General features: G+C 42.6%; 1 protein-coding gene across 2 annotated transcripts in view; it reads right to left on the bottom strand.

Moving 5' to 3' along the window:
- LOC103360195 (receptor-type tyrosine-protein phosphatase U) overlaps positions 1 to 21,158 on the bottom strand; it is a 209,611-nt gene that overhangs the window by 82,350 nt on the left and 106,103 nt on the right. For both annotated transcript variants that reach the window (XM_008285875.1, XM_008285876.1), the window contains exons 3-5: positions 18,377 to 18,648; positions 5,422 to 5,503; positions 1,897 to 2,012 (exon numbers count right to left, since the gene is read on the bottom strand). In XM_008285875.1, the coding sequence (XP_008284097.1) occupies positions 1,897 to 2,012; positions 5,422 to 5,503; positions 18,377 to 18,648 (470 nt within the window). The remainder of the gene's footprint in view (positions 1 to 1,896; positions 2,013 to 5,421; positions 5,504 to 18,376; positions 18,649 to 21,158) is intronic.

Genomic DNA, 21,158 nt, shown 5'->3' with positions numbered 1-21,158 from the left:
TTGATAAAGCGTTCAGAGAGGTGTGAACGAGGACGCTCCAATTACCTAAATCACACGTCTCCCAGTTTCAAACAATGCTGTGGAATTGCCTAGGTCAACCATGATTAACACTTGCTGTAGTGGGTGGTAAGATGTTGGCCAAAGCGTTGAATGTGTGGCCGCACAGTAATTGCAGCATCAGATGGGAAAAAAAAAAAAAAGCCCTAAAGCACAATGACGTCTGGTTCTTTAATCGGGCCACATGAAGAGATGGATTTTAAAACTCCCCATCAGAGGTAACGACTCGCCTAAACCTTCACAGAGCAAAGCCATCCTAGATGAAAAGACACGATATCTAAAACGCAGCGCATGATAAGAATACGTTCAGCAAAGAAAGCCATAAACATTATAATACTATAAGCAATGCAACTTTTCAAAGGCGGTGGAGTGAAGAGGCTTCAAGGCCTTCGTAGCCCTCAGAGCGCTCAACCTCTGCCTACCGACTTTATTTAAACACGTCTGGGACATATAATGATTCACAAACAGAGACAACCTTGCTGCACTGGTTATTTAGGGTAACAGCCTCCACTTAAAATGCAATTATGTAAGTAGTAAACTGCACTTAATTAGGATTTGGAATGAAATCTCAAACCTAATGATTTACCTCAAGTATGGATGAGTCGCTAATTGGGCATACCGAGGCTATACTTTGACCACTCATTGAAGTGACTGGCAAAACTTTCCATTGGAAATGACTGCAGTGTTTGTAGTTGTTTGTGTCTTTTTCAGTCTGGCTGTTTTCCTCCTTTGTAGGAGGAGTGTGAAGCCTTTTACACGTCTGTGCCCAGAGGCCTTTTTGTCTCATACGAGGTGCAATCAAAAAAAAGTTTTATGACTGTGTTTATAAAAGAGCAAAAACCACATCTAATTTAAATTTGGCCTTCTTCCCTTTCGACAGTAGTCTCCTTGTGTGGCCAGACACTGCTCCCAGTGCTCCTGCCTCGCTTGGAACGCTCCCTGGAAGTCCGAGCGCCATCTGCGATGTGTGCTGCATCTACTCCACTGTGTCAGAGAGACGACACTTTAAGCTGAAAGTTCGTTTTGGAGAAGGATGAGGTTGAAGGGAGCCAAAATTCGTGAGTTCGGCCGGCGGGGAGCAACAATTGTGTTGTGAACAAAAAAAAAAAACAAGTGCCTAATCACTCCACATGCACTGTGGGTGGGAGCACAGCACAGTTTGAGCACCTACATGCCATTGCCTCAGTTCAGTTCATCGGTGCCGAACGTTCTCCCTCAGGACGTTACAATACAACTGTTTGTTGACTGCCAGACCCCGTGGGACGAATTCAGGATGCGCAACCATGTTAATGCCGAAGAAAACAACAATTTTCTCTTGATGCGGTCCTGACCTGATGCATGCTCTCCGGTGTTAGTGACAGCGGGTTTCTCCACTGCAAAGACTGCTGCTGTTTCTTCTTTTGGTCGTTGCCGGACTCACCTCAAATCACCAGAGACAATCGCTGACGTACGGGTTTGCTCATCCAGACTGTCGACTGACACAGGATGTGATGTCTGCTCCAGCTTGAGATGTGAAACCACAAACGCTCACATACCAGCGATCACATTAACTCACGTAACACGGGTTCAAGGAGTCGAGCTTTACTGTTTACACCTGCTACATGGCGTGACTGTGCAACGCTACGTGCAACAGGAACAGTCTTGGAACTTTTCGATCGCACCTCGTAATCTGTCCGTGACCTGGAGAACCTCTACGTTGTGGGGTATTCCAGTCAATCGATGTGAAAAGTACAAAAATCTTTCTTTTTGTTCTGTTGACCGCGCTGAAGGTAGCTCAAGCACATTTATGTCGGACACTCGGATTCCTTCAGCTATAAACTCTACCATTAAACCACTGACCTCCAGCAGGAACTTCTCAGCCTCTGATGCCCTTCCAGCAGCAACACACTGGAAAGTGGCATTTTGCCCAGCATTGACCTCCTCGTCTCCTAGCCTGGAGAAGTGCGGCGCCTTATCTAAAGAGACAGACAGAGAGAGAAACACTGTGAGATCAAAAGACTCCATTACCTTGCAAGCGTTTGCAACGCCATTCAGCCGCAGAATAAGACACTTTTTTTTTTAAATCAAGGTTTTCTTTTGCAACTACATAAACAGGCATTCAAGCAGTTCTGTTTGAGACAACAGCTGGCTCCGTCAAGTGTTGGTTTCTAATTAACTGGATATTGCCAACAGTCACCAAAAACAGAAATTAGCAACTGATTTTTTTTTTGACAGAACATTCTTCATCAGTTGCTATTCAATCCGGTGCACTTTATCCTCTTTAAAGTTAATGAATAAAGGTTTATTATAATATTGTACTGGTGTATAATTATTACAATTCTTCATTGTTTTTCTTCAAATTTCCCTTTATTTTTAATTTGTTCAGAGCAGTTTGCAAAAAGCTGCAGCTGCAAGGAAAAAATAATATGAAATAACAAAGAGAAGGGAAACGAAATAAAAGACAGCTTTCGGTTTTAACAGAAAGTTTTATTTCTGCTTGTCTTTGTGTCGTTGTGTTGACAGTGGAAGATAAAAAATTTGTTGCACATTTGATTCCATTTCCAGAAAACTCAGACATGTGCCGCATATTCATCACAACATTAAAATACAATGTGACACCGGAATAAACGAAAGCGCTGAAATTTATAGCCTTATTGAGATGAAAAATCCGCGAATGCAAATGTGCCAAAAGGATCACTCAGTGTCCAGTACCGAAATAACTTGCGAACGAAACAACATCAGATCAGAGGCAATCTATAGACGAGCAGAATGTGGGAGGGAATCTGTGGAAGAAAAGCCACAGAGTAAGCATCAGCCCTCCACATTTTGACTAATAATGTCCCAGTATGCCGTGCGGAGCTGCCAATGAGTCAGTGTGTGGGAGTAGCCCTCTCACCCAATGCCGTGATTAACAATAGGGCAGCGAGGAACCAAACCCCTGCAGAGCCAAATCACTGGGTAAATGCCGGCAGCGCTGCCTGCCATCTCTGAGAAATGGGGAAGGACAAGTCGACGTGTCGCTCCGAGTGATTGACAGGAAGAAATGGCAGAGCAACTGCGAAGCCGAAGCATCGGGGAGACGCAAATGTTTGGATCTCACTCATCCCCTGCTTGGTTCTGCATAACGCCGTGCGGGGAGGAAGACGGCAATTTCTTGATCTTGTTTGTGTACAGTAAGTAAGAGAGAGAGCGCTTCCATTTGTACCCAACATGTGGCCGTGTTTCCTTTGAGCGACTCTCCTTCCTAAGGTTAATTCATAATTCATGCCCGAGAGCCAAATATACAGTAAACAAACACCAAAAAACGAGTGTGGAAGGAAAAGAACAGGCCCTACAGTTGGCAAGAACTTCGGTGTTATACAGCTAAATGTGTCAGATCTTATCCTCAGGTCTCTTCGGCGCGATAAATATTTCATCGGACTGCAACACTGGTTTCAGAGTCAAAGTCTAAAACTCGGGAGAATACAACAGAAATGTCAGCCACGCTTTAACCAGAATTCAGAAAAAGGAAATTGTTGAGAGTTTTATTTTTTATTTTTACAACCCCACGCTTAACTTTGACTTTTCACCACTTCGTCTTTTTCTTTCCCCGCACTCGTCGCTGCCAAGTAATGTCGGCTGGCCATGTGCCACATCATAAGGCAGGTCTTGATGAGAGTCTTAATTATTTAATGGCCACAGTGGGAGCATTCAGGAGACGCCATCTGCCGCGTCTTGGAGTAACAGGGTGGCTGACTGGGTGGTATACAGTCGGGGTACAAACCAGTCTCACAGCCAGTTCATTTAATTAATTTAGTGGCGGCATCCTCAGTTACACGACTACGAGAAGTTCATCCCGACTACAATCACAGCTCTCTTGTGAAAACAATAGGGGGGGGATATCAAAATATAACAAGGGAGATAAGAGAGATCCCCACGAGAGAAAAATATCCTTCAAGCTGGTGTCAGTTGCATAAGTCACTTTAAAGCAGGGGAGGACTATGGGTGTTAAATGTACTATGAGCTGACAAGAGCCTTTGTGTTCAGCAGTGGGCTACACAGGGAGTGTGGAAGTGACACTGAGAGACTTGGTCCAGGTATTAAGCTCGAGGGTCTTAGTGAATATGTTTTACACAAGGTCCTCGGGGGGCTGACAACACACTGAACTGCTACCCTCGCTTTTTTTTCCGCCACCGACACACACACAAAAAAAAAGTCCTCCGCTGCAGGGAGCCGCCCCCCACAAAAAAAAAAAAAAAAAAAAAGAAACCCTGCCCTGAAGAGAAGGCATTTTCATAAAGCTTCAAAAGTGTAGTGTTTGATGGGAAAAACCCTTCTGCACAAAGTGGCTGCACTGCACTTCCAGTAAAGCCGGAGAGCATGAAAATGTAAAAAGCCTTCAGTGGGTGAATTCAAGATTATACTGATTAACCCCGGCTAGCTTTTCAGCGATGTGAAAGAATGCAGAAATTTACATCAGATGTCTTGAATAACACTATTTGAAAAGAATTAATCCTTCTGAAATGATTGTAGAGGAGTGCATCTGCAGAGGAAATAAAAATCTGTTCTGATATTGAATCTTTCTCATGTGGCGTAGCACCGGCAAAGGCATCCAAAATACTTTTTTTTTTTGCTTTGGATAACATTTCGAGCTTTGTGGCTTTAAATGGTCAAACAAATTAGCTGTGTGGCCTTATGTGGCGGCAAGAACCGCAAGACGCTGAGCGCCTGGTTTTGCTCAGCATCATCCGTCCTTGCTGGAATATTTCCACACAACTGACATTGTGTTTCCTTTTAAAGCTCCTTCTCAGTATTTCTGTCCTGTTCCTCCTTCATTTTGCTGTGTGGACCTCGCACGTCGACAAACACTGTGTCTTGTCAAAAAAAAAAAAGCCCCCACCCTGACAAACATCCACTCAGTTTATCCAAGAATCCCTAAATCAGGCTGTACCGGATCGAGTTCTCTTGTAAATTAAAAATGAAAGTCGTGCAAGTTTTCTTTGTGGGGAAAAAAAAAAAAGAGTTGCAGCATGTGTTCGATTTAATCTTCCCACACATCGCAGTGCAGACAGTGGAGTGATACATTGTGCAGCCCTGTGATTAACAAATAAATTTGGCTGTCAAACCGCAACTCCAGGCAAAACGACAGGTGCGTTTTCAGGTGTAAGGGAGTGTTGGCATTTGGGTGTCGCTGTGTTTTAATAGCGCCGCTGTTGTCACCGGGGCGCCTAGAGCCAAACTGCAGCTCTAATAGAAAAGGTCAATCAGCCATTACTCTTCTCTTCGTCCTATTTATGTTTCACGCTGCTTTAAAATACATTTCACCCCCTCACCAAAAAATTATTAAATCTTTCATTCTCGGAGCACCTTGTGAAATTGCAATCCATTGTCAGAAGAGGCACTTACAGCAGGGATAGTTGAGCACCATGATGTCATCTATGGCAATGTATCCTCGCCGCTCCCTGGAAACCGTCGCCTCAATCAGCACCTGCGAAAGTGAAACACGAATAATGAAAGACGGCCAAAGCGTACACATGTGACTGACCTAAAGCCCTTGAAGCTTAAGTGTAAGGAGCAATTTTCGAAAGAACACCGAGTTCAGCGCGAACTCCGTCGCTTTTGTTCCCTTTGGTGGCAGACGCATTAATTACAAACGAGCCCATCACCACATAGTTGCACATCTGCTCGCCCAAAACAAACCACAAAAAAAAACTAGACAACCAGAGAAATAAGAGGAAGACAGAAACATAAAAACAGAGAGATAAATTTCAGTCCTCGGGGCCGTGAGATATCACTGCTTTATCGGGGAGCACACAATGTGGTGCCTGAGTCATGAGCCCCATTCTACATTCAGGGCGCAGGCTGCTGTGAAGCCATAACAGCAGATAATACAGCTTGCACAGGGCCACGAGACTCGAGGGAGGACAAACTTCCACGGCGTCCTATGGAACAATAAGCTGGATGAGCGGTGGGCTCTCATGAAACCTAATCAATATCAAATCACCATCCTCAGTAATAGTGAGAGAGTTATGAGACGCTGGGGTGATGTTTGTTTTCGCAGCACCAAGGACAGTCTTCCATCCACATGTTTGATCAAAGGCCAGCTTTGAGTTATTGTTTCTCATAATCCTCTGGCCAAATGATTACAACATGCTTGCTATCACTGGGTCTGGCCCGCACACACTCAAGCTACGTTATATCCTGAAAGCTACTTTAAATGTGTGTGTCTGATGTCTGTCTTTATACGTAGCTGAAATACGTTGCGCAAGATTGGAGCTTAATTCCTCTCAAGGTCAGATAGCAGAATTAAAACTGGTTCTGTGTTGTGTAACTATTACACTGGGGAGTGTTTTTTCTGTATAGGTGCCAACATGATAGGATAGTTTCAGCACCACTAAGAAAACTAGACTTGTTTTTTGTTGAACATTGAAGTTCTTTTTGGTTGTAGTTTGATCAAAAACATCCCTGAAGATATCCATAATTTGTGATCTCATGCAGATATCAAGACATTTTTTTTTATTTTTATTATTTCTTCAAATTCCATCTGCTGAATGTGGATTTGGGGAAACTAAAAAGTGGACTTCAAGGAGATCAAGAAACTTTTTGAGACATAAGGAATGGATTTTTAAATATTTTATGTGCTAAGGGAAGTCTTGACTTTGTTTGGGAATTTCAGTCTTTGCTGTCCACAGATGACGTGGTTCTACTGGTTTCCTCGGACCTCCAGCGCACGTTCAAGTTGTTCAGAGTGCGAGGCAGCCGGGATGAGAATTGACACCTCCCAGTCTGACCTACTGGTTCTCTGCTGGAAACCAGTGGTTTGCTCCTTTTGGTTTGGGGTTAAGTTGCTGCCCCCAAACAAAGAAGCTGGAGTATCTCTGAAGGGTCTTTTCACAAATGATATTAAAATGGAGCAGATGGATTCGGTGCAGCACAGCAATGTCCCGGTAAGAAGGAGCTGAGCTGGAAGGCAAAGTTCTCAATTTACGAGTCTTTTTACGTTCAAACCCTCAACTGTGCTGATGAGCTCTGGGTGACTGAACTCGAACATCTGGAGGGAGCTTGGAGCCAGCAGAGTTGGTTCAACATCTATATTAGCATGCCTCCAGAGCATCTTTCTACGAAGGTTTTACTCGGCTCACCCAACTGGGAGGAGACCCTGAGGTGTATGCAGAACCGGTCCAGGGATTACCTATCTCATCGCCTTAGGGTTGCCCAGAAACTAGAAACATTATTGGAGAGAGGGATGTCTGAAATGTCTGCTTCGAGTCATTACGAAGTGTAAGTGGATGGATGGATGGATGGATGGATGGATGGATGGATGGATGGATGGATGGATGGATGGATGGATAGGTGAAAGTCTTGAGATTCTAAAGATAAGGTAGCTTCCCTTGCTATTTTTGATATTAGCACTTATGCACTCTGTTTCTGAGCTAATACCAAAATGATACTTCACAAAACCTCACTCTAAGGGCTATTTATGGTCTTCTTCAAAACTCTTCCTCAAAACTTTCTGACACACAACAGTGGAAACGTGGCATCAAGATTATCTTCGCCACGACAATCCTGTTGTGTTTGAACACCTAATTTAAGAGTCACAACAACATCTTCACGACCTCTGGCCCGAATTTCAGCCTTCCGCAGTCAGCAGGACGGAGCTAGCCCACCTCGCTGGACTTAGAAAGGAAGACATCAACTGGTGTGACAACAAACCAAACCATGCATGACCCCTGAAGGCACCTTTACAGACAGATCGTGATGGGATGTGAGGAGATTGGGGTCAGCTTAAGAACCTCCAGACAGAACGAGACGGCAAAAAGCCAGGCATGCGGAGAGGGGAGGCTTGAAGCTAACAGAAGGAGAGGGTGGAGAGGAGAGGTGAAAGGGAGAGCAGGAGGAAAGGTCTGGGCTGCTGGGTCTCCCGGAGTTGGAGAGTGACCCTGCTCCGTCTACAGCCGGCTGCTCTACTCAGGGACGAACACTGAGGCTAATCTCCTTCTGCCAGAGTCAATTTTCCTGTTTGTTCCCAGACGCCACTGGAACCTGAGCTGGAAGACGCGCCACCGCTTTCAAAAAGTGATATTAACATGTCCTGCTTTCATCATTTCCACTTTTCCGGCCCGCTTTTAGGTCATCTATCTTCTTAAAAGCCTGCGCAGGATCCGCTTCTCTTATTTCATTATTTCCATCTTTCAATTTTTCATCGTCTTTTTTTATTCCCTTCGCCGTCCATCGCTTTCCACTCGCTTCCTCCCATTCTTCCTTCAAGGGCTTAAAATTAGCAGCAATGATTAAAGCACAACATCCTCCAGTACGTTGAACTGAATTAGCTGTGTAAGCACACACGGCCGCGCCATTAGACTAACATCAAAATTAGCCAGAAACACTGATTAGGTCTAATGGTGTACAAGGAAGAGAAAAAATGTCTTGAACGTCTAATTGTAGGTGTTTTTACTCTCCGCTCAGCTAAAGTGCAGAAGAGATTGATTGCTGGTTAATCCACAGTCTTCTTAGCCATTAGGAAAGGAGGTTATTAAGAGGGAGACATTCGGAGCATTTGTTTCAATAAACAACCTTCCCTGATTTGTATTGAAAGCCACTTTCCCAATGAAACTTCCCATATGCCTGTACTTTATTCTAATGAGCTGTTACTTTACTTTTACAAGATAAAAACGCAGGGATATAAAAAAAATAAATAAAAGTGTGACGCGCAGTGATTTACGGCCGGTATAAAATGCACATTACGAGAACATATTACATTACCCTGTAATATTGGCTTTTAGAGGCAGTTGTAATGTATACAAATCACAAGACGATTTATTCGACCCTCGAAACCGGCTTTTACATTTCTGCAGTCGGGAGACACCATTAGACACACACAGGGCTTTCACTCGCCATTACACGCAGTCAAAGATTAGATAAATAACTCCTTAAAAATTCACAGACAAAAGGTCGTGTGCTCGAGTAAATCCGTTCAGGTGGAAAATGCCAAAGGATAACAGTCAGTGTCTGAGAATATAGTGTCAGGGATCTCAGTTCGCTCGCCGCAGTATTTCACACAAAACCCTTTTCCATAGCCATGGGCTCAGCTTGGAGGACTCTCAGCAGGCTACGGCGGGAAAAATAGAAGATTTTATCTGACAAAGCTGGGATTCTCATTTAGCGAGTCTTTGATGTCCCCCCTCTCATGCTAACTTGTTCCTCCCTTCAAAGAAATTAGTCTGATAAGTAAACAAGATGACATCATGGGAAAAGTTACAAAGTGGGTCAGTCTGGTTTATGAGGTTAACAGGCCAAATGTGTGCAGCATGTCTTTTTTTTTTTTTTATTGCACAGTCTTTAAGGAATTATTATTAACATTAACATTTTGAAGAAATTTCCATTTTTGTGTCCTTAAAGTCCTCATTGCATGTCAAATAGCATTCTAGGGTTCAGCTGAAAATGATATGAGACCAGATGGTATCTTTTAATTATATTTTTGGTTTTCTGACACTCTGAGTCCAGACTGAGGTATAGATGGAGATAATTAATGGTGTGGTTTGTAAACACACAGCTTCACTGGTGCTTGAATAAAGTGCATTTTGCATTTCTGACCAGTTTTTGGAGACGACATCACATCACTCCAGTCTTGGCTTCTCTCAATGGGCTCCCTGTTGGCTGTAAAACTGATTTTAACCCTTAGAGGTCTTGGCTTGTTTTGGCCGTTTTTGCATGCTTTTAGTTTTGTCTTTATATACCACATAAAAACATGTCTACCATGCCCATGTTTGGTATGTTTTCTCTTTTTTTTTTTTTACATTCCCTATATGGTCTGACCATTATTTTTTTCACTTTTTCTCTTTAACAAACTATATTAATATTTTGGGCTCAAAAACACACAAAAAATACAAAATCCGATTTGAAGAAATGTATTATTTATGACAATAAAAACCACAAACACGCTTAACGAAGCATTTTAAAAGCTGAAATGTAACCATAGGCTGCAGATGTGAATTTGAAAAGGTGAATTTAATATAAAATCAATTAAATACAACTGTATATGCAACTATACACGAAGCAGGTGTGGCTTTCTTTCTGTTTTTATCCGTGCCACTCCTGAAAATAATTTCTGTCCAAAACGAGGCAGACAGCCACATTACAGGAGCTGCACTTCCAGGGACTTTCTTTCACTTTCGTAACAAAAAAATCGATCCCAAAAAAATGACAGAGATTTTGAAAGAAACGCGACGACCGCAGTGCGTATTTCATATGCTTATATTTTACACACGTTTTTTGTCACGCATGTTCATAACATCATATCTCCGGTTTTACGTGGTCCATCCACATGACACAAAAACTGGGAGAGAGTTTAAAGTCTGCACTTTCGGGGCACTGCTATAGCTCACCTGGTAGAGCTGGCGTCCAATGTGCAGAGCTACAGTCCCAATGTGGAGGTCATGAGTTTGAATCCCGCTCATGAACCTTTCCCACATGTCCTTCTCCCATTCTTCTCCCCTACTTTCCTGTCTCTCTCTGACTACACTATCCAACAAAGGCCAAAAATATAACTTTAAAAAAAGTCTGCACTTTCAAGAGAAGTTGGCGTATATAGTTTTCCTGTTGCGACGTCTCGAACATGTCATATGATTGTCTCACACCGGCGTGACGGCGGACCTCTAAGGTTAACAGTTTACTTTTCACTTTTAAAACACATCCGGGTCTGTTCCTAAACTGGCCTCAAGTCCTGCCTCCCAAAAATGACATTCCTAAAATTGCATTCTCAATTACGTTTTGAGGGAAATTTTCTCCTGGGTTATGTTTGTCTGCGACCTATCACAAACACTTTCCTAAACAGCATTTCTTTGCTAGTTTTTTCTCGTTTTACCATTTTTCCTTTTCAGTCACATATTATGTGGAGGTGGGATTCATCACCTTGGTAATGCAGAAAATGGAGGAAAAGCTTGAAATGTGTTCTAAAAGTTCTGTATTTCAAAACCAAATTGTGCTGTTTTCCTAAACCTAACCAAGAGGTTTAAGTGCCTAAACTTAGACAAGCTTTTACCAAGTCGTTATCATTGTGAAAATTTTAACCAAAGTGTGATATTTGCCTACATTTAATCCCAAACTTAAGTCTAACCAAAATGGTCCGACATGGGATGTGAGCCCCAGCCTTCTTGGTGAAGGTCATGTTGCCCCTATTCGCCTCATGCAGACATCTATCCTCTTTCAAACATTTTTCTTTTGCTATGTCATCTTTTTTAGTGAGAAAATATCTTCGTTTCAAAACAAAATGACGTCTGGGGTCATGCTGGGGTTTCGTTGGGACCCAATTTAAGCCTTAAATCCACAAGTGGGGCCCTTCTAAAGTTCCAAAGTCAAAGCTTTGATCTAAAGGTGACCATGCTTTTGCCATCAGGACCCCTCAGCCGTACCTGAGAAGACAAGACTTGCAGAATTTCTTTAAAATCACTTCAACTCATGGCTACAGACTTGCTTTGTTTGCTACTGAAATATAGTAATTATTATAAATTTTTGACAACAGTATGTTACATGAATGACGAGCCTTACAAATAGAAATATAAATAAAAAACATTCAATAGCAGTAGCGAATCTAACTAATACTTGACAGGCGTTCTCATCATATTCCAGAATAAGCTTCTGCAACCTTTACGCAACGATTTCGGTAAACATGACATTTGTGTCTGGAGGCCGCCAACGATTATTTCTGGTAAATTAAATGTGAAAATGGTGAAATGGGTCCATCAGTGTTTCCTGAAGCCCAAGATAACATCCTCAAACGCCCTGTTTCGTCCTAAAGATATTCAGCGTGCTTCAGTTATAGAACAAAGAAAATGTGAAAGAAGCTGGAATTATTTATAAAAAAAAAATAGTGCCTACACTGTTAATCAATGATCAAAAAAGTTGGCGATTAATTTAACAGTTTACGACTAATTGACTTATCGCAGCAGCCCTCATGGAAAACAAACAGCTGATGCAATACAACATCATCAGCTATGAATGTCAGACCATAGACTGTATAAAAGATGGACGTAGCAACCGGCCCTGAAAAATGAAACCAACCCGGAAGTGTCAAAAACCTACAATATCACGACGTCCACTAGTCCTGGCTCCAAAAAGCCCTGGCTCCCATAGACTGGAATTGGAAAAGAAGTGATCACAGATCATGAAATACCGCATTCCTACAGCTCAGGATTTTTTGTTTATTAGTTTTCATGGTCAAGTCCAGAGACCATGTGGCCAATCTGAAAATAAATCAATACTGAATTTTTTAAAAATCGTCAACATTTTGCGGGGCAAGGGGCGTGGCTGGCTTGATTGACAGTCGGCAGCGACCATACAGACGAAGCGAGCAGAAGGCGGTAAATGTGGGCGGGCAGAGAGGGCCCGCCTCTCAATCCGTCTGACCAATCGCTGCTCCTATGGCTCCGCCCCCCTCTGACAATTTTTGCGTCACTGGCTCCAAAAATCCAAGATGTCAACCAGGAAGTAGCAAAACCCTGGCTTCACTTTCTCAGTGCAGAAACCAACGGGTGACGTCACGGTAGCTACGTCCATCTTTTATACAGTCTATGGTTCAGACATGTCTGCAAGAAAAGTTGAAGGAATAATGCACTTTCTTTGAACGTTGGCGCATCAGGTCAAACAGCTCTATTTGACTAACTCTGAAGCTTCACATTAGCTTACAACTGATAACCCACTGAACAAGCACTGTGGATCTTTTATGAAAACCAGATACAAGGACTAAGATCAGTCTCTGGATGCAGGGTTGACATAACACGAGTATTGCAGTATGAAAGAAAACATTCACAATCACATCTGCAACAGGTAGAAGGTGGTGCAAGAGGGAATTAATAACATGTGCAATATCAACACGTGGAAAAAGCAATGCAAGGCAGAAGAAAAGAAAACCTGAAAAAGGTTCTGACATTTGGGGGAAAAAAAAAAAGTGAGAAGAAAGTGATGAGACGGTATAGACGGGAGGGAGGAGGGACATGTCTCCGGCTCGGGTTGTCAGTCTTGGAGGGCTGGATAACATCTTTAATATTTGATAACAAGGTTCTCCAGGTACTGCAAACACTTCTACCAATAAGAGGCAGAGAGAAATATGGCAATGTACACCAGGCACACACGACATCTTCAATCGAGACGCCTCAAGGTGATCTTATTCCTCCACATTTCCGCCCCGAAAGCCATTGAACTCCCGGTTTCACCAGCGCAATAGGAGGTGATGTGTGTGTAATTCTTATCAGTCCTGGCGTTAATATAAAGGGCAGCATGATCAGAGGATATACCCGAAATCATGATTTAAATGAACAGCAGCACGGACATGTTGGAGGGGGAAAAGCACCACCAAGGTCCTGCATGTGCTTTTTAAGTAATCAAGAAAATAATTTCTCAAATCATCAGATGGGTGAACAAACAAGGCTGATTTTGGTTTTCAGCACATTAATCTCCTTAGTTTTGCCGATTATCAGAGATTTTCTATTTCTAATTACGTTCCACAATGACATTTCCGAGGCATAAACAGAGATTGTGTGTGCGCGCACGCCACAAACAAGGTATTTCATTACAGCCGAAATCATGACGCGAGCGACCTTGACTGTAATCTCACATCTGTATCTGCAGTGCAAAAGGCTACGCTGACATTTTGTATCCCTGCGCTGTAGGCAAGGAACCGGGTGCTCTAATATGTCCTGAAATCTAATAAGGCGGAAAAAAACCTGCGGATTTGAGAACTGTCTCCGAAAATGTATTCTCCCAGGATTTATTTTACTCTGAGACAATGATAAGAAGTGCCTATTCTCCACCTCTGCTTCAAAAGAGTGCTTTTTGCTAGTTTAATGACAGGTTAAATCTCCCTGCCTATCACTTAAAAACCAAAGTGATTGTATTAGACTTGCCATGGAGCTGATATAACCGAAACCATTCAGTATTTAAAGTCACACAGGCTGCAGCTAACGTGCTTTAGAGCTAAAAGTGTCGGGTGAATACTAAAAGAGCTGGTGCTGAGGCGAACCAAGCTGGAACACATTTCCACTCTTCTTTTTTTTTTTTCCATCGCACTGTTGCTGGTTAACAGCAGAGGATGGCCGGCACTGAGACACTATTGAAGAAAACATCCAGCCTCGTACCTCCCCTACTCAACCCTCCTCTGTTTTGTCTGTGCAACAGAGAGCAGTGGCGTGTTGCAAGACAAGGCCCACTGTCATTCCTCTGTGATGAGGTTTTTTTGACTGCCGGGGGATTAGCAATGTAAGCCGTGGTATATGTGACTTTGTGGGGGCAGTTTGCTTCGCTTCCTTTGTGCTGGGAAGCGGCTCGATGTCAGCCGAGTTAGAGTGAAACGTAACATGAGAGCAGGAGGCGAAAGGAAAAAGTGCATCGCTTTAATTCCTTACATGCTGCAACAGGATACATTTTCACTAATGGTGCCAATACATGGCAAGCAAATCCCCAATATTAGCAAATTTAATCCAATCAATTTGAACACTGTGTTTTCCCCCAACATGAGATAAAAGCTAGGCCATTAGCAGTTTAAGCTGTTCTATTAAAAGGCTGCACTGTCAATACCAATTTAAGCGTTAGGCCCATCTTCTTCTCGTGTACTGTTTGTCCTGTCTTCGGAGCCATCTTCTCCTCCTCCTCCCCCTTATAAGCCCATTATAAACCTCCTTCTCCGAGCTGGAGCCTCTCATTGGCAGCCGCGGCACAATTCTGACTCACCTATGAGCCATCGCTGTTTATTGGGATGCTTACAGGACCGCGAGACAAGAAAGTACACAACTCCACAGAGAGAGAGCGAGAGAGAGGAGGGGAGGACGGCGGAGGTACACAAGGCAAATTCAATAGCACTCCACAAGAAAAGGCAAGGCCGGATAAAACATGTTATTACTGTATTTATGACTTATCTGTCCTGATGTTGCGATTGGGTGAAATAATGGCTTGCGAGTCTGTTTTATAACAGAGTGGCTGCGGCTCGGCCGCTCTCGGTGCATCCAGCAGCTCGAGAAGCGCTCTTTAGCGAGACACTCGACCGTTTTCAGGCCCTCAGATTGTTAAACATTCGGCATAACAGCCACTGCTATCTAATATATTTAATAAGGCTATTGCAAAAGTAATGATTCACAGTGAAAATGCCATCAAAAGAGAAGAATCCAACAGTGAGGTCCTCATTATTTGTTGTAAAACTGAACTGATGAGCAGTTTCACTGGCAGGCGTCCTTCCCAGCCTGTTTATGAGCAGCAATGCTCAGGAAAAGGTGTGCCTGGCAACGGCACTGATTAGTAGAACTCACAGTTCTCTTGTGCACTGATTTGTAACTTAATAGGTTTCCCACATAGTGGCTTCCTTTTAAAGAAATCTCTAAAAAGTGCATAAGCATGTTACTGTGGTTTATTTTAAATGTGCAACAAGACTACCTAGTTTAATCAGGCAGTGGAAGGGTTATTCAGGTTTCATGTAAAGGACATTTCAACATTTTTCGAGATGCATACAGGCGACAAATTAAAGGAAAATTCCCATCGAGGGAATCCAGTGGCTGTGGAGGGCATTTTGCTGCCAAGGTTTGGGTCCATTTGTTCCTTCAGAGGGAAAAGTTGCTGCAAATCAATACATAGTTGTTCTGAGGGATCATCTTTACCCAATCATGAAACATTTCTATGCTGATCGAAGCAGTCTCTTCTACAATGACAGTCCCTTCATCCATAGTGTTCGATGCTCCCATCTTGTTGTGTTTTTTTTTTTTTTTTTCTCCCTCTTTCCTCTCTTCTCTCAGGCTCTCTCCCATTCCCAGTGATTTGTGGGTGGTTTTGGCAACAGCCTATTTAAAGGAGGCTGGAAGAGAAGGAGCTTCTCTCAGCCCTCCTGCTGCAGCCTCAACCCCATACCTGTTCTCTGTTGTTTTTCTCGCTTCCTTTCGAGCATGAATTTCTGGTGGTTCCGTTTTCATGTTTTTTTTTTTTATGTTTTTGTTTTGTTTTTGTTTTGTTGGTGCGCTTTTTGTTAGGTTGCAGGGGGAAAGCTCTGGGTGTGGGACTCCCTCCATCCTTTTGTTCTTTTTGGCCAGTCCTTCCAGACTCCCATAGTTTTTTGGCTTTATTTGAAAAGAAAAGAAAATTCTTTTGTTTGATATGTTTGATCTCGGGTGTGGCGTCCTCTATATATATGTTGCAGATCATTGGGTTGTGGCCATAATAGATATTGCCTCAGAGGTCACTGAATGGTTTTGATGTGTGTGAGAACGTTGTGAATCGTTGGCTTTGGCCTTTGCAGTCACCAGATGCAACCCAGTTGAACACCCAGGGGCAATGTGACAAACAGCGCTCTCCACCGCCATCATCAAAACACCAAATGAGGGAATATCTTTTGTAAGAATGGTGTTTCATCCTTCCAGTAGAGATTAGAGACTTGGAGGATCAATGCCAAGACACAGTGAAGCTGTTCTGGCAGCATGTGGTGGCCAAACACCTTATTAAGAGACTCTGTATGTTTCTCAGTAAGTTGGGTTTTCAACAGAGTGTATATATAAGATGGACGGAGCCACAGGGACATCAACCATTAGTTGTGGACTATCGTTTTGAAGTCTGGTGCTTGAAAACTGTCTATTACAATCTTTTGAAACCAGATGTAGCAAGCGCAGGATGGATCACGAGGCAGACCTACATTATCGTGCTACTTTACCGTAAATGGGACCATGATTTACAAAATGAACATCATGTTGTATTGAATGAGGCTTAAAACTAAAAGTAGAGACCATAAAGTAATTGAAAAAATGTCTGCTGAGGGAGCAAATCAAGGTACAAGTAGGGCAATTTTCCCATATACTTCTATAGCTTTTTTAATAGTTGCCTCCTACTGGCTGTTAGAAAGAATGCAGGTTTAATGCACTTTCATGTTGACTTCACCTTTCCGACCTGGAGGCAACATCCATCTCACATATATAGTCTACGGTTTTTCCAAGTGTGCGATGTCAGTATTTTCTACGTACATTCAGTGGAATCGGTGCTTTATCTGATTTTTTTACAAATGGAAGGATATATACAGTAATACTGATGTATATTTCTTATTTATTTCAATTTTTTTGGCCCTAATTTTTTGCCGCTTTTACTGCTGTAACACTGCAAAATGTCCTATTGTGGGATTAATAAAGGCTGCCTTATCTCATTTTCACTTAAAAATCAAGGCCAACATATGTCGCACCTCAAAACCACACGTAAAACAACAACTTTTTTTTACAGATTAAACAAATGAGATGTAATGTCAAAATTACGGGCGTAGGCTCTGGAGGTTCTCTAAGTGAGCTGCTCTGTTTCATGCAAAATTAAAATGTTTTCCGGTGCTTGCTACATATTTAGGATGCTGATTTGAAAGCAGTGTGAAACCTCTCATCTAACCCGTAGCTGGAAAGTGAATAAGGATATTTCGTCTTACAAAATGTCGAGCTTACATTTAAAAACAAATCCCGTGAGGCTCTGACAGTGTACCAGTGGCTGTAACACGGTGTTTGAACATTATAATGCAGAGGAGGAGCAGTAGATGCCTAGATTGAAATATTTCTTTCTATTAGGTGTGAAGCATGTGTGAGAGCGTGAGCACTGCATGTTTGCTCCTGTTAACCTAAGACTGTTTACTTTACTCTGAGATCATATGATGGTGGTAGAAACGTGTCGTGCTGCATCTAGCCCCAGGACTATTATTTACATAGTGAAGGTCATATCTTGCAGCACTGAATAGAATTTAATTAAGTCGAGGGGGATTGACAGTTCTTGATAAAATGCACACTACTCAACTTAATTGCTTTTTGACAGCTCCGCAGAGTTTGCAGAAAGAAGAAATTGGATTAATAGATGGATAACCCTCATGCTCACCTGACTGTGCCATCTACAGACCACGGCACATCAAGCGCCCACAGAACATGCCCGTCAGTGTCTGTCTACTGTAAATAGACGACGACATGCCATGCAGGTGGTTAGCCGCGTGCAAGTCTCAGCGGGTGAAAGCTCTACTAGACATCTCCCAAGTGCGATCTAGTTAGGTGCCTCGAGCGCTAACATTGGCTACATCCACGAGGGAATCAGTGCTAATTAAATTGCAAATGCAAGTAATTAACACCAGATTCACCTCGAGGCTAAAATGAGTGGTGATCAACAGAGCCGCACTGTGTAGCAGTTTTCAGCCGTGCAAGAAGTCGGTCAATGGGTCTGCAAATCATGAAAAGCAAACCTCTGAAGCTGAGGAATTTAACAGTCAATGGAGCAGCATTGAGCATCTGGTTTCATGCACATCACACAATTAAAAGTCATAAGACCACAAGTGTATAATGGGGAGTCATCAATACGTGTAAAAGTAAGGAATTTGTACCTGGTATTCATTAGGCCAGAAGGTGCTGACAGCCAGGTCAACCTGGTGCCACTGTTTGCCGTGAGACCCGGACGTGTTCCAAACCGGACTGCCGAGCGGACCGCCGTTGACCCGCACGTACGCCCGCAGGGCCCCGGGGCTGTGGCCGTCCCGGCTGTACAGGAAGTAGCTGAACTGGACGCAGTGGGTGTCGTTTTCACTCAGCGTCTGCAGGAGCATCTGAGCGCGGTGACCCACGGCATGCTGGGAAGAGTTCACCAACATGTAGGAGCCTGAAAAATAAAAATGCATCACTTATTGTAGAGGTTAACAAAAAGGAGATTTCAAATGGAAAGTCTGAGGTGTGGGAGATACAAAGTATGGAAGGGAGTATTTCCATTTTATTCAGTTAGCGTGGTCGTGGGTTGTTTGTGTTGCCCATTGATTAGTGTATACAACATGGTTTAGGCATGCATGCTGCAACCAAGTCTCAATATTTTGCAGCGCATCTGAACCAGAGGTTAAACTGTCATGTCAAAGGTTTTACGAATTCATTTCCATTCTTGTGTTGCAGTCATACTTTTGATAATATCTCATGTGGTAACACTCATTCACATGTTTTAAATCTCTTACACATTGAATATTGAACTGAAGCTTGACTATTTTCCCAATTCGTTTAGCCCGAGTTATTTATAATCTTCAAACTTTATGCATCATAGCGTCTCACTTCAGCTGTCAGTTGCCATCCTTTGTATGCTGAGAAAGCCTTCCTGTTCTTCTTCTGAATGCAAAACGTTAAAAGTTTTAAAATTCAGGGTCATTTTGTTTCTAAGTCAGTCTGTATGTATATTTCAGCTGGTCCGTATCGGCTTGTTAGAGCCTGAAAACACTCTAATATTTTATTTATTTTTGAATCTCTGTATGCCAGCCGCCTTATATGCATCAGAAACAGACATAATTTACAAGTTGTGGCAGTGAAGCATGCTTTCTAAAGAAAAAAAATAAAGAAAAGAAGTTAACAAGTCGCTGAGACGCCTGTGGTGTTGCATCATTCTGAGCTGGAAAATGAAGGCAGTCAAACAGACACTGTTGTGCCTTTGCTTCCTGAGGCAGTAATAACTTTCTGGACAGTGTTTTTCATTCATGTATTTTAGGAATTTGATTGCTGTGTTGTTTTCTTTAAAAACAAGACCATTAAAGGAAATGGAGAGTTATTGAATATACAAAAAAAAAAAAAAATACTGTAAATTGACTCAGTATGAAAGGGTTGAAAAATCCAATGACATGAAAAAGAAAAAAATGCAAATTATTTAATAACAAATACAATGAACTATGATCAATTCTGTGGAAAAACAGAATAATGCATAATGTAAAAATCTCCAGTTGCATCATTTTAAGTAGCCAGAACGAGGAGAAGAGAGCGTAGATTAGTGTTTATGCTGTGAATATGTCTGTAGCATAGATTTGTTCGGCTGATTTGTATAACGGGAAGAGGTTTGTAAATGAGCCACTGAGGGATTTTTGTTAAGCAGACTCATACGAAGCAAGGCAAACATGTCACAAAGGAACAAATCTGTTTTTAAACCACTTTTAGCGGGGTGAATCAGTAAGGAGAAAAATGAAAGCATTATCCAACAACTTACTGCTATGTGTGTAGGCGGCTGATAAAAGGAAGAGAAATGTTGAATACAGGGACACAATCGGTTCTGGCTAAGGCACAAGTTCTTGTGAATACTGGAGACAGACAAGGAAAAGGAGTGGAAGGAAAAAAAACCGACAGACTAAGCGAGATAAAAAAAAAAAAAGAAGAACCGATGGCAGGTTTCCCTCTGCAAGGTGACGCCAAGGTAGAAAACGAGATTCACAAAACTCCCCCCAAAGCCTCCTCTAATCAGGATAACATAACCCCATTGCCCTTTGCCTAGCATCTGTCCTGCCTTGAGTCTGTGCCCGCTAACGTGATTAGCACAACAATGTTTGGAGACCTTCCTGTGTACTCACATAATCAAGCCTGTTGTCTTTGTACTCCAAGGTCTTTCTGTTCTCAGTCAGAAACGAGCCCAGGAGACCAGACAGTCGCAGCCTTGGCGCCAGGTGTCCTGAAGACATTTATTCTCCACTCAGATGTAATAGCATGTGAATGGTGAATTGCCAGACAGAGAAAGAATTCTTTACATCCCACACAGTCTGCACCTCTAAACTGGGAAGCTTCCCCGACAAAAGAACCCACTCTGTAGTCCTTGATGTGTTAACACCTTCTTCGCAAGTCACTATAACAACATTAAAGGCCCCTTTTAGACACGTGCTCGGTTCCGTTAATCGGCACCTGAACGCGTCGGCTTCATGTCTGAATTGGCGCCCTGGTGACTCCTCCATAAAAGTTGCAGCAGCTATTTGACAAGGTCAGACACAGTAACATTTCTGTACCACTTTCAGTTTGCCACCAATCTGAACTGCACCCAGTCAGACAGGCAGACAAACAACAGCACTGAGACGTGTAGCAATTTAGGGATTTAGTCTTTTCACGTTTTAGCACCGATGTTTATCCAAAAACATCACTGAAAGCATAGAAGACACATTTCGTTTGCCAAGATCACACCACACCTTTCACTCTGACCTACAATTTTATACCTGTTGTAAACGGAGAAACTTTGCTGCAATAAAAACCGAAAGCGAAACCAAAAAGTGAACACACTGTTGGGGTTTTTTTCTCCACAGATATTAACAGAAAATAAAGTTTAGTTTGTTGCTTCCAGTTGTTTGTAGTCCATGCAGCCTCACACAGCAGCAGGATCCACATTAG

Source organism: Stegastes partitus, unplaced genomic scaffold (assembly GCF_000690725.1).
Source record: "Stegastes partitus isolate 25-593 unplaced genomic scaffold, Stegastes_partitus-1.0.2 Scaffold420, whole genome shotgun sequence".
Classification (NCBI taxonomy): domain Eukaryota; kingdom Metazoa; phylum Chordata; class Actinopteri; family Pomacentridae; genus Stegastes; species Stegastes partitus.
Note: the sequence above shows the minus strand (reverse complement) of the source record. Positions and strands in the feature narration are given on the sequence as shown.